Here is a 13,945-nt window from a genome sequence, read left to right on the forward strand (position 1 = left end):
CTGCCAGTCTCTGCTTCAACTCCTTTCCCTTTCACTCTATTGTCCACATAGCACCATGGAGAGCCTACTGAAATCTACAACAGATTATGTCACTCCTCTGCACAGAGTCCCCAATGACTCCCCATGGTCTCTGAGGCTCTCCACCATCTGGCTCTGTGACTTCTCTGTCATCCCTTACTTGTCTCTAGCTCCCTCCTTGCTAGTGACACCTGGTCTCCTTGCTGATCTAGGAACACTTGGCTCACACTCACCTCGGAGGCTTTGCACAGGCCTCTGAATAGAATACTATCACTGACCCCAGGCATCTGTATGGCTGGATCCCTCGCCTCTCAGGGGGCACTACTCAAATGTCACCTTTCTCAGGCTTTCCCTGATCATCAAAATCTCTGAAGGAAATCAGAAGATGAGGCATATGTGGAGGTGACACATTCTGGTCTCCTTTGGCTCCTTAAATGATTCTGATGCATGCCCATCCTGAGTACTTCTGTGTTCGCCTCTACCACCTATCTCATTTATCACATTCGATTTCCACTGTTGGTTGGTTTGTATTCTCCACTAGATGGTAAGCCTAGCAAAATGGTGAGACAGCAAAAGTCGTGTTGTGCTATTCTCTGAATCGCCCAGACCTCGTGTATGGTTGAATATTTGCAGATGTGTGAAGTCCTCACCATTTCAAGTGCTGTCTTAGCTGTGACTGGTTTTCAGTGACACTAACCAATTGGGTAATTTATTAAAATATATTGTAATTACACTGAGGTAGAAACAAAAGTGAAGGGAATGTTTCTTGTTTCTGCGCTTTTGGAAACTCCCAAAAGTTTGGCACAATGGTATGACCAAGACAGGCAAGAATGGGCATGTAAAACTGACTGAGCTACATTACAGCAGTGCATGCTGCCTGAGTGCACTCTGGTGTCAGAGAAACGGCCAAGTTGTGGGAAAACTGGATGTTCTGGGTTACAGGATAGGCCACCCTTGTCGTCGGAGGATGGGGTGGCCCCTCCCAGCTAGACACGGTCACTTTATGTTTCTGATGTCTCTTAGTTCTGCAGCTGCCTCAGAAGCAGTAGGCTTGCTTGTGTGCTCATGAAAACAACAAACTGGTTCCCTCAAAGTGTGAAGAACTGAAAGTAAACCGTTCTGTTTTCTTGCTTCCTGAGCAGTTTGGACGTTTTCCATCTCAGATTTTTGCCTCGATCTGCACCAGCTCCCACGCCCGCGGGGTCCCATCTTCCCGTCCCCACTCCCAATCCCCCATCAAAGACCCTAAGCAGCCACAGCGGAATTGGGGTCTTAAAACCACACGAAGCAAGGTGATGCTAAAAGAGGAGAGCCCGGGTGGGATCTCCCTCCCAAGAGGATTGGTGACCTGGGCAGGGACAGCCAAGCGGTCGCCAAGGGCAGCAGGTGGCGGCGCGGGAAGTGGTTTGACAGCTGCGAAGCCCCTCCCGGGGATCCAGGAGCTGGGGCTCTCGGGGCGGAAGTGAGCCAGGTGCGCGGCCCGCAGCAGGTCCGAGGGCGGCAGCCCCCGGATGGGGCGCTGAGGTTTCCGGGGTTTTGGGGGAGGAGGGGCCCGAGGGGACGGATGAAGAGGGGCAGCCCATCCCGCCTCGGCCAGGCCCTGCGCGGCGCCCAGGGAGGGGGCGGGCGGGCCTCGCGCGGGGCACTCGAGAGAGGGGCGCGAGAGGCCGGGGCGGCCCAGGCCCCGCTTACCTGTCCAGGGTCTCCACGCTGGGCTGCCGGGAGCCGGCGGCGGCGCCCCCCGCGGCCCGAGGAGGCCTCCTGCCGCCCGCCGGCCCCGGGTTCGGGCCCCCGCCGCCCTCGCAGCCCGCCGCCGCCACTGCCGCCGTCGCCGGCCTGTCCATGGCGCGCCGAGTCCTGCCGCCTTGGGGAAGCCGCCGTCGGGACGGGAGCAGCGGCCGGGAAGGTTTCGCCGCTCGCCTCGGGCCGCCTGCTCTACTGCCCGCCCGCCTCAGGCGGCCGCCGCCATTAGCTGTCACCTGGCGGCCCCGCGTTACCCACAAGGCCGCGCGCGCGGGGGTCGGGGGGCGGGAGCGGGGGCGGGGGCGGGGGCGGGGAGGGCGGTGCGCTAGGTCGGCGCCGGGAACCCCCACCTCGCGCAGCCCCACCTGGGCGCTCGCCCGCGAAGCCTTGGAGCGGGGTCTGGGACCTCCTGCTCCAGCGACCTGGGTGCGTACAGAGCCACTGGGGTTCGGAATCCCCAAACGGATTATGCGTAGCGTGCTTCGCTCTATAGTTACACCGGGTTGACTGCAGAGACGTGGGGTGTAAAAAGAAGTTTGAAGACACTCAGGTATTAAAAATGATTCCCCCCTTCAGTTGTCCTTCCCAGAAAAGGTATAGGACAGCTCAAGCTCCCAGGGTCTTGACATCTTGAAGCACGAGCAATTCCGTGCATTTTAGCAATTCCTCCCCACCCCATTCTTCCCTCCACTCTCCCGCGCCCTCCCCCCCACCCCGCCGCCACAAACCCACCTCCTTGCCATCTGTAGGGCAACCAAGTGTTCTGATGCCGCCCTCGGAGCTTCCGCCATGGTTTATGTTAAGACTAACATTTAACTTCTGTTGATTAAAAATCACTGTTAGGAAAATCAAGGCAATATCTTGGTGAGGCGTTTAGGACATTGGCTTTCTGGGTTAGATTTATTTCCTTGCTCATTTTGTTTGGGTTCGAATATTCAACAGCTCACTCCTGATTAACCCTCTCACCTCACTCCTGATTAAGTTGGAAGTGGGTGTGTGGCTCATGATTAAGCCTCTTTGCCTGTGATTGCTCTGGGTGTAGACAGGAGTCCTACGACCCAGGTCTGGCAAAGGAGATATAAAGGGAACAATTCGCTCACTGTTAAAAGGCAGAACTGCAGACAGCCAGTTACTCATGCCCGTCCCAGACCCATCCTGCCCTACCAGCTTAATAACTTCAAGCTGAACTTTGAGGATATGATGCCTGAAGCCCAACAGCCATCTTACACACAAGAGGAGGTGAGCCTGGGGTAAGAAGATGACAGAGTGTTGGCCGGGCGCGGTGGCTCAAGCCTGTAATCCCAGCACTTTGGGAGGCCGAGACGGGCGGATCACGAGGTCAGGAGATCAAGACCATCCTGGCTAACACGGTGAAACCCCGTCTCTACTAAAAAATACAAAAAACTAGCCGGGCGACGTGGCGGGCGCCTGTAGTCCCAGTCACTCGGGAGGCTGAGGCAGGAGAATGGCATGAACCCGGGAGGCGGAGCTTACAGTGAGCTGAGATCCGGCCACTGCACTCCAGCCTGGGCGGCAGAGCGAGACAAAAAAAAAAAAAAAAAAAAAAAAAAAAGAAGATGACAGAGTGAGGAGGGCTAGGAGGAAGGAAAGGAAGATCCCCAGACAATAATACCTCCTATCTCACACTGGAGAAGCACCTACTGCAGGTTGCTGGCTTTCTAAAATTAGTAAATCAAACGGTTAGCCTACTGTTATGGACTGAATGTTTTCGTCCCCCTGAAGTCCATATGTTGAAGCCCTAATTACCTGTGTGATGGTGTTTGGAGATGGGGTCTTTGAGAGGCAATTAGTTCATGAGGGCCAAGCTCTAGTCTGATGGAACTGGTGCTTTTTAAGAAGGGTCACCAGAGAGCTTGATGTCATGCACTCATGAGCACCCTGAGAAAAGGCCATGTGAGTACACAGCAAGAAGGTGGCCATCTGCAAGCCAGGAACAGAGCCCTTACTGGGTCCCTGCTGGACCCTTAATCTTGGACTTTCCAGCCTCCAGAGTTGTGAGAAAATAAATTTCTGTTGTTTAAGCCACCCAGTCTATGATATTTTGTTTTGGCAGCCTGAGCACAGTAAGACACCCACTTTTAGTTGGGTATTTTGTTACAAGTAGCTGCAAGCATCTTAGCTGTGCTGAGAATTGTCAGAAAGAAAACAGTGCAACTTTAAGCATATTTTAAGTACCATATTCTTCAGGAAAGATTAGGTCAAAGAGGAATTCACTGTGACACTATCATACTTTCAATTCAGTTAAGTACACTTAGGATTTAGAGGACGGAGGTGAATCTGACATATCCCTGCCTAAGATGTTCACAATCCAGTGAAGGGGACAGACAAATTAACAATGACATTACAAGTTGGCAAGTGCTATAGTGGGGACAGTTGCACAGGAGTGAAACACCTACCCCAATCCGTAGGAGAAGAGGAGGTCAGGAAAACTTCCCCAAAAAGGTGACATAAAACTGAATCTTTAAAGATGAGTGAATCCTTGATGAGGCAAAGGAGTCAAGTTATTCCAGGCAGAAGGCACAGTTATGGGGACAGGTGTGGATTAGTAGGTATATTAATCTGTTTTGCTTTGCTATAAAGGAATACCAGAGACCTGGTAATTTATAAAGAAAAGAAGTTTATTTTTGCTCACAGTTCTGCAGACTGTACAAGAAGCATTGTGCTGGCATCTGCTTCTGGTAAGGGCCTCAGCAAGCTTACAATCATGGTGGAAGGCAAAGAGGGAACAGGCATGTCACATGGTGAGAGAAGGAGCAAGTGAAATGTGAGGGAGGCACCAGACTCTTTTAAACAACTAGCTCTTGCATGAACTCATAGAACGAGGATTCACTCATTACCACAGGGAGGCCACGAAGCCATTCCTGAGGGGTCCACTCATTACCACAGGGAGGCCACAAAGCCATTCCTGAGGGGTGCACCCTCAGGATGTTCACAATCCAGTTCACAACCCAGACACCTCCTGTTCAGCCCCAACTCCAACATTAGGGCTCACATTTCAACATGAGATTTGGAGGGCACAAACATCCAAACCATATCTGTAGGTTAAATAGCTTATTATGTGCAAGAGAATGCCAAGACATTGAGTGTTACTGGAGCATAAAGTCAGACAAGATAAGTGAGGATCTGGACTGGTAGGCCAACAAGTTTGGGCTTTGTTCTGCAGCTCACCAGATCTCAAATGTTAGTGTGCAAGAATCAGCCCCAGTCTGCATTTTCAGCAAATGCTCCCATGATTCTGATGCAGGGCTTACTGCACTTGGAGAAATACTATTGTATAGTCCCCCATCTATGTCCATTTGATAGACTGTGCTTCCAAAGACAGCTGTAATAGTATCCCCCGTCCCACACACTCTTTTGCAAGGTGACCTTACCACTCACACATCAAGAGGTGGATTCTGTTTACCTTCTCCTTGAATGTGGACTGGCCCTGTAACCGCTTTGACCAATAGAATGTAGCAGAGGTGATGCTGTGTAATTTCCAAGGCTGTGTAATTTCCAAAACCCTTAAGGGGTTTGCAGCTTCCAGTTTGCAGCTTCCAGTTTGGTTTCTGTGCATACTCCTTCTTGGAAGTCAGCCGCCATACTCTGAGGAAGCCCAAGCCACCACAGGGAGAGGCCCATATGGAAGGGAACCAAAGCCCTCAGCCAACAGCCCTAGCTGAGTTCCCCAGGCATCATGGCCAGAAGCCAGCACTAACTGCCAGCTAAGTGAGTGAAGCCATTTCAAGTCTTTCAGTCATTCCTGTGGACTAGCAAACACCACATGAAGCTGGTGAATCATACAATTGACTAACAGATTTTTGAAAACTAATAAATTATGGCTTTAAGCCACTAGATTTTGGGGTGATTTTTTGTGCAGCAATAGAGCACCCAAGCATTGCTCTTGATGAATGATCCAGAGAAGTAATCCCCTACCTGTTCAGCTCCCTTCCCCATTCAGCTGTAGGAATCCATGCACAAATCATAGCCACACTCCAAGGAGGGTACTCCACAGTAGTAGGTCAGAAGCTGTTAAAATCTAAGATTTTACCCTGCTGGCAAGCTGAAAGTTTAGTTGATCGCCACACTCTAAAACTCTGAGAGAAAATATAAAGCCTCTGGGTCCGAAACAAAGACAGTTTTTTATTCACAGCAAAATCAGCAGCCACAGCAGTGTCTTGGATCTGCATCCTGAACCCCAGTCTCCACAGAGTGGCATGCTGTTCTGCAGTGCAAACTTGCCACTCTTACATTAAGAGGTGGTATCGGCTGGGCGTGGTGGCTCACGCGTGTAATCCTAGCACGTTGGGAGGCCAAGGTGGGCAGATCACCCGAGGTAAGGAGTAAGATCAGCCTGGCCAAAGTGGCGAAAGCCCATCTCTACTAAAAATACAAAAATTAGTCGGGCATGGTGGTGCGTGCCTATAATCCCAGCTACTCGGGAGGCTGAGGTAGGAGAATCGCTTGAACCCAGGAGGCAAAGGTTGCAGTGAGCTGAGATCGTGCCACTGCACTCCAGCCTGGGCGACAGTGCGAGACTGTTTCAAACAAAACAAAACATAACAAAACAAAAACGGGTGGTAAATCTATTTCCCCTCCTTTTGAACGGGGGCTGGCCTGTAACTGCCTTTGACCAATAGGAGGCTAGGTAGTATTTGCACATGTAATGGGATACACCACAGGAGAGAACCCCAAGGCAGGAAACTCTGGCTGCTTAGTGACCTGCCCATTCTCCCCTGCAGGCAGAGAGATTGCTCCTTACCTGGGAATGAGTGATCAAATGTAAACAAATGTCCTTTGTGGAGATTTACATTTACTACCCTGGGTCGGAATGTCTTCTCATACCAACTTTATTAAGCTGGCTGTAAATGTATTTCCTCAGAGAACCCTGACCATGCTGAAACCTGAGATAGTCATGATGAATTGTCTCCGAACACACAGGCCCTACCACCCGCTTCTGCCCACATGGGGGTCTAGTCATAGTTGCTGGGTTGACTATACTGCATTCCTAGAAATCACTCTAAGGACAGGAGCTGTGTGGTGGGAGGCAAGGTGGAGAGTGACTTCGCAGGCCCATGGTGATGCTCACCAGGAAACAGGAAGGGCCTCCTTTGAATGCCCAGCTGCACTCTGCAGTCCCTGCTGGGGAAGTGGGAAATGTATATGAGTATGCTGCATGTTTATGACATGTTTATGTAGAAAGTAGTAGTTTTCAAAATTACACACATGAAAATGGCTTGGGACATCCATTAATGTGCAGATGAATGAGCTTCACCACAGAGAATCTGAAAATTTAGTAGTTAGGTAGAGTGGGTGCTAAGAATCCACATTTGATAAAGCACCTCAAGTGATTCTGATACACATGGTTTGAGGACCACACTTTGAGAAACCCTGTTAGAGGTGACAAGGAGTGTGAAGTGATCATATTTCTACTCCAGAAAGATCACTAGGATTGCATGATGGAGGATGGATTGGAGGGGCAAGAGTGGCTGTGGGAAGGTCAGTTAAGAAGTTGTTGTCATAATCAAGGAAGACCTGATGCATGAACCCTGACACTGGACAGGACTCAGTGACCGATGGAATGTTGGACATGAAATGAGGAGGGAGGAGATGCCAGCATGGACCATGCCTGGCACTGAGGTTTCAGACTTGGAAAACTGGGTAAAGGAGATATCAGTCACAGATATAAGGAATCCAGGATGACAGGCAGGTGGGAGAGGTCAGTGACCAGGATGAATTGGTTCTGGACATGTTGAGCTTGACCTACCCTAAGTCCAAGCCCATAGGTTGCCTTTGTGTGTATCAGAAAAAAGAAACCCCTTCCTTACAACACTGGACTTCTGTTAGTCATAAAATTGTCATAGTATACCAATTTTGTTAAAGCTCAACCTTTGGCTGCCATATGCCAAGAAACTGCCATAATAGACCTAGAAATCTATGTGGACCTCATTCTGAAGGATCCCTGTCTTAGTCTGTTTGTGCTGCTATAACAAAATACCACAGACTGGGTAATTTAGAAACAATAGATAATTATTTCTCACAGTTCTGGAGGCTGGGATGTGAAACATGAAAACTCTCGCTGGTCTGGGCCTGGTCTCTCTGCTTTCAAAATGGTGCCTTTGTTGCTACATTCTTCAGAGAGGAGAAACTGCTGTGTCCTCACATGGCAGAAGGTAAAAGGGTGAACACCTTCTGTTAAGCCTTTTTATAAGGTCACTGAATCTCATTCATGAGGACAAGCTCTCATGACTTAATCACTTCCCAACAGGCCCCAACTCTTAACACCACCACCATGGGGATTAAGTTTCAACAAGTGACTATTGGGGGACATTCAGACCATAGCAATCCCCCTTAGATGTGACCCCCTTGTGCACTTCACAACCTGTGCAATAGTGCATAGCAGTCTTGGGAGGTACCTATGGGTATCCAAGTGGAGTTGTCCAGTAGACAGTTGGAAGGGAACTCAGGAAAGAGAGGTAATAAAAAATTGGCTACTTTTCATAAAATTTGAGGACAGAGGAACTCTTTGTAATTTAACCTTCAGCTTCACGATTTGGAAACTATGGTTGGGGTCGTCACTTTCATTTCTGGAAAACAAATTAAGCATATGAAAGTGGACCTGATCATCCCTTGTAAAATAAATTTCCCAAAAACATCATTTTGCTAGGACTGAGCAAAGCTAATCCTCAATGGAACTACATGTGACTGCACTGCAGAGAAATGTTCCCATCATTTGGAGGGTTTGTAATGTCAGCTCAAAAGAGCAGGACTTTTGATAAAAATAAATTTTTAAAAAAGGCAGTCTCGGCTGGGCACAGTGGCTCACGCCTGTAATCCCAGTACTTTGGGAGGCCAAGGCGGGTGGATCACCTGAGATCGTGAGTTTGAGACCAGCCTGACCAACATGGAGAAACCCTGTCTCTACTAAAAATACAAAATTGGCCGGGTATGGTGGCGCCTGCCTGTAATCCCAGCTACTTGGGAGGCTGAGGCAGGAGAATCACTTGAACCCGGGAGGGGGAGGTTGAGGTGAGCCAAGATTGTGCCATTGCACTCCAGCCTAGGCAACAAGAGAGAAACTCCGTTCCAAAAACAAAACAAAACAAAACAAAAAACAAAAACAAACAAACAAAAAAAAAAACAAGGCAGTCTCTCTGAGCATATGCTGGTTCAGAGGCTGCCCAATAAATAAAACTTTTTCTTTTTTTCTTTTTTTGAGATGGAGTTTAGCTCTTGTTGCCCAGACTGGAGTGCAATGGTGCAATCTCGGCTCATCGCAACCTCCGCCTCCCAGGTTCAAGCGATTCTACTGCCTCAGCCTCCCGAGTAGCTGGGATTACAGGCATGCGTCATGACGTCCAGCTAATTTTGTATTTTTAGTAGAGACAGGGTTTCTCCATGTTGGTCAGGCTGGTCTCGAACTCCCAACCTCAAGTGATCCACCCACCTTGGCCTCCCAAAGTACTGGGATTACAGGCGTGAGCCACCGCACTCAGCCAAAATTAAATAAAATTTAAAATAGCTGGACTTTGATCCAGTTTTTTGTGGGTGAACTTGGATGACACATGGATGACATGTACAAATTCTTTTTTTTTTTTTTTTTTTGGCAGTTCAAAAAAACTCTTCTCCACAGATTCTAGGGATTAGGGCATAGACATACTGGGGGTACAAGACTGCCTACCAGAAGCACTAGGTCATGGTTCTCCAGAGAAACAGAAACAATAGGATGCATGTGTGTATGTGTATATGTATGTGTGTAGACATGGATATTTTAGGGAATTGGCTCATGTGTTTGTGGGGGCTGGCAAGTCGGAAATCTACAGGGCAAACCAACAGGCTGGAAATTCCAGCAAAAGTTGATGTTGCAGTCTTGAATCTGAATGCAGTCTGGAGCAGAATTTCTTCCTCTTTAGGGGACCTTAGTCTTTTCTCTTAAGGTCTTCCACTAACTGGATGAGGCCCACACACATTATGGAGAATAATCTGCTTTACTCAGTCTATTTATTTATTTATTTAATTTTTCATTTTCATTTTCATTTTCATTTTTTTGAGATGGAGTCTCACCCTGTCACCCAGGCTGAAGTGCAGTGACACTATTTTGGCTTACTGCAACCTCCGCCTCCCTGGTTCAAGCAATCCTCCTGCCTCAGCCTCCCGAGTAGCTGGATTACAGGCACGCACCACCACATCCAGCCAATTTTTGTATTTTCCGTAGAGATGGGGTTTCACCATTTTGGCCAGCCTGGTCTCGAACTCCTAACCTCAAGTGATCCACCCACCTTGGCCTCCCAAAGTGCTGGGATTACAGGCATGAGCCACTGCGCCTTGCCTCAGTCTACTGATTTAAATGTTACTCTCATTGCTATGTTTTGAATGTATCCCCCGAAAGCATGTGTTGGAAACTAAATCCCCAATGCAACAGTGTTGGAAGGTGGGACCTTTAAGAAATCTTTAGGTTGTGAATGAATTAATGCTGTTATTGTGGGAGTGGGTTCTCATTATAGGAGTGGGTTCCTTATAAAAGGAAGAATTTAGCCCCCTTTTGCTTCTCTCTTGCCCTTTTACCTTCTGCCATAGAATGACACAGCATGAAGGCCCTTGTCAGATATAGGACCCTCAGTCTTGGACTTCCCAGGCTTCAGAATAATAAACTTCAATTCATTATAAATTACCCAATCTGTAGTATCCTATTATAGCAGCACAAAATGGTCTAAGACACTCATCTGAGAGAATCTAGACTGGTGTTTGACCAAACAACTGGGCACCATGGCCTAGCCAAGGTGACTCATAAAATTAACCATGACAGTGTCCAAGGTTCTTTTGTGAAGTAGCAGTTCTCAACGACGCTTCAAATCAGTACAGCTAATGAGTGGGATTGTTAAAACCACAGGTTCCTAAGTGATAGGATTTGAAGGAGTCCCCTGAATTTCATGTGTTGGAAACTGAATCCCCAGGGTGGCAATCCTGAAAGGTCGGATTTTTAAAAGGTGATTGTATCAATAGGGCTCTGCCCTTCTGAATGCGTTAGTGGGTTATCATGGGAGTGGAACCGGTGGCTTCACAAGGAGAGGCAGAGAGGCCTGAGTCAGTACGCCTGGCTTCCTCACCACATGAGGCCCTGCACTGCCTTGGGACACAACAGTGTTTCCACCAGGAACAAGTCTCTCACCAGATATGGCCCCCTGACCTTTGACTTCCCAGCCTCCAGAATTGTAAAAAAATTTTATTTTCTTTATAGATTACCTAGTTTCAGGTCTTCTGTTATAAGCAACAGAAAATGGACTAAAACAATAAACTACAGAAAAAAACACCACAGATGACTTAACTTTGCCTTTAGAAGTTATCCGGAAGGCTCTCAGCCACAAGTTCAATTATTGGCAAGGCTAAAGGGTACCTCGGGAGGCTTTTGCTTCACCACTCCCATCATCTCCACCATCCACCATTCTTTGATGTTGAAATTCCTATATCCTCAGTCTATGACAGGTGCTCTACGATGCACTGTCAAGCTCGCCTTCACACAGAAACTGCGGTCCAGAGATCTCATACTCTCAAAGCTCCAGAGACTCCACTTGCCTCAACCTGGCAAGCATGTTTCAGAGACACACTTTTTGCCCCACTCAGTAAACACATGCATTTCTCCAAGATAAATTCCCTTAAGGCAGCCACATTTGAGCAAGCAGCTGGGATATAGTGGTCCGCAAAGGAGGGAGAAGAGTCAGAAATAGGAGGAGGTCTGGGAGATGAGATTGTCAATGAAGCCAAAGGAAGAACATTGTCTTCAGAATAAATCTTGACCTTGGGTGACTGGGTGGAAAGTGATGCCAGTCCCTGAGATTAAAAAACAATAATAAAAATAAAAAAATAAAAAAAAGAAAGAGAAGCTATTTGAAGGGGAAGAGCCTATAACATGTCCAGGAAAGATTGGATGGGTGGGTCTGGTGCACAGGAGAAAGGCTGGGCTACAGATTTCAGCCTAAAGGTGTAAAACCTTGAGCAGCAGAACTGGCTAGCTGTGTAATGTGTAGGGCCCAGTGCAAAATGAAAAATGCAGGGTACCTTGTTCAAAAGTATTACAAATTTCCAGATGGTGATAGGAAAGCATTGAATCAGGAATGGGGCCTTTCTAAGCATGGGGCCCTGTGTGAGTGCACAGGTCAAACACCCATGAAGTTGGCCCTGATGAGAATGTGTAAATTTGCCTGGGGAAACCATGTAAAATGAGGAGACAAGTGAGCCAAGGAGACATACTAGATCATTGGCACTGACAGGGCAGGTGAAAGAAGAGCAGCCTGGGAAGGGCTCGAGGGGGTTGCCAGAGACAAGCAAAGAGTCAGGACAGAGGGGGCATGGGAGCCAAGAAAGTCAAGTGTTCTAAGATGGAAGGAGTGATCCAGAGTGTCAAGTGTTGCTGGGCCATCTGGTAAGACAGGGCAAAGAAGTGTTCCCTGGATTTTATTGCAAGGAGGTGGTGTGGACTCTGCTGAGAGCACTCCCAAGGGACAGAAATGACTGGGAGGGCAAAAAGACAGTGAGTTCAGACCACCTAGTCACAGACTTTTGAGTTGCATGGACCAGTAAAATGAAAACAAAACCAAGCCCCACTGTTGTTGTTGTTGCCATTGTTCTTGTTGCCATTGTTGTGTGTCAGGACCATAACATATGACTGCCAAGTAAGGACTGTGTACACGAGGCTCCATCTTTGAGAACCAGTGTTGAAGCCTTCCATTGCCCTGCTTGGCAAGTAGATGTCAGCCGGAGTTAGGGGGATCCTTTTCATCCTGAGCACCACCGCATGGGGCTCACCAAAAGTGGGGAGAAAAGCACACAATCTCTTTGCCACCTATGCAGACAGGTGTCCACTCAGTCCGGCCTCGGGCAGGGATGCTTTGCAGCCCTAGGGTGGACTGGGCAGCAGGAGACCTGGACTCCAAAGCTGGACTGCTTTGTAAGGCCTTCAGCGCAGAGTTTGAACACTCTTGTTTGAATGTTAGGGATTTTTCAAATGCTAGAGATATTCACATTCAAATATAAGTTAAAACATCAGATATTGGGCCGGGCGCGGTGGCTCAAGTCTGTAATCCCAGCACTTTGGGAGGCCAAGACGGGCGGATCACAAGGTCAGGAGATCGAGACCATCCTGGCTAACACGGTGAAACCCCGTCTCTACTAAAAAACATACAAAAAACTAGCCGGGTGAGGTGGCAGGCGCCTGTAGTCCCAGCTACTCGGGAGGCTGAGGCAGGAGAATGGCGAAAACCCAGGAGGCGGAGCTTGCAGTGAGCTGGGATCCGGCCACTGCACTCCAGCCTGGGCGACAGAGCGAGACTGCGTCTCAAAAAAAAAAAAAAAAAAAAAAAAAAAAAAATCAGATATTATATATGGATTATCCTTTTCTCTACGTCTGAAATAGCATAGTAATTGACTTGATGTAATTAGAGGCTGAAATTTGTAGACAGTAACCATCAGGTCTTACTTAGGAGAGGTGTGCAGATGTGCTTATTTAGGGATGAGAAAGATATTCTAAAATGCTTTTCTTGGATGAGATTTTGAGTCCATTGGAGAAGCAGGAGCATGGACTATATTTTCCATTCTTTATTTTCAATCTTTGTGTATCTTTTTTTTTTTTGAGACGGAGTCTCGCTCTGTTGCCCAGGCTGGAGTGCCGTGGCCCGATCTCGGCTCACTGCAAGCTCTGCCTCCCCGGTTCACGCCATTCTCCTGCCTCAGCCTCCTGAGTAGCTGGGACTACAGGCGCCCGCCACCACGCCCGGCTAATTTTTTGTATTTTTTTTTTAGTAGAGACGGGGTTTCACCGTGTTAGCCAGGATGGTCTCGATCTCCTGACCTCGTGATCTGCCCGCCTTGGCCTCCCAAAGTGCTGGCATTACAGGCTTGAGCCACCGCGCCCGGCCGAGTCTTTGTGTATCTTTATAGGTGAAGTGTGTTTCTTGTAAGCAATAGTTTCTTGTAGGGTCTTGTTTTTTCATCCATTCAGTCACTCTATGTCTTTCGATTACAGAGTTTAGTCCATTTGCATTCAATGTTATTATTGATAAGTGAGGACTACTCCTGCCATTTGGTAATTTGTTTGCTGTTTGTTTTGTGGTGTTTTCTTCCTTCTTTCCTGTCTTTCTTCCTTCTTTCCTTTAAGTGAAGGTGATTTTCTCTGGTGGTGTGATTTAAT

The 13,945-nt window shown here is 48.1% G+C and overlaps 1 protein-coding gene across 1 annotated transcript in view; it reads right to left on the reverse strand.

Annotated features, from left to right (window-relative positions):
• MTMR1 (myotubularin related protein 1) overlaps window positions 1-2,031 on the reverse strand; it is a 74,937-nt gene extending 72,906 nt beyond the window's left edge. Inside the window, 1 exon segment of the mRNA XM_033202073.1 lies at window positions 1,711-2,031. Coding sequence (XP_033057964.1) covers window positions 1,711-1,862 — 152 coding nt within the window. The 5' untranslated portion in view covers window positions 1,863-2,031.
• Window positions 2,032-13,945: the final 11,914 nt, after the last annotated feature.

Source organism: Trachypithecus francoisi, unplaced genomic scaffold, assembly GCF_009764315.1.
Source record: "Trachypithecus francoisi isolate TF-2019V2 unplaced genomic scaffold, Tfra_2.0 Lachesis_group6, whole genome shotgun sequence".
NCBI classification, from domain to species: domain Eukaryota; kingdom Metazoa; phylum Chordata; class Mammalia; order Primates; family Cercopithecidae; genus Trachypithecus; species Trachypithecus francoisi.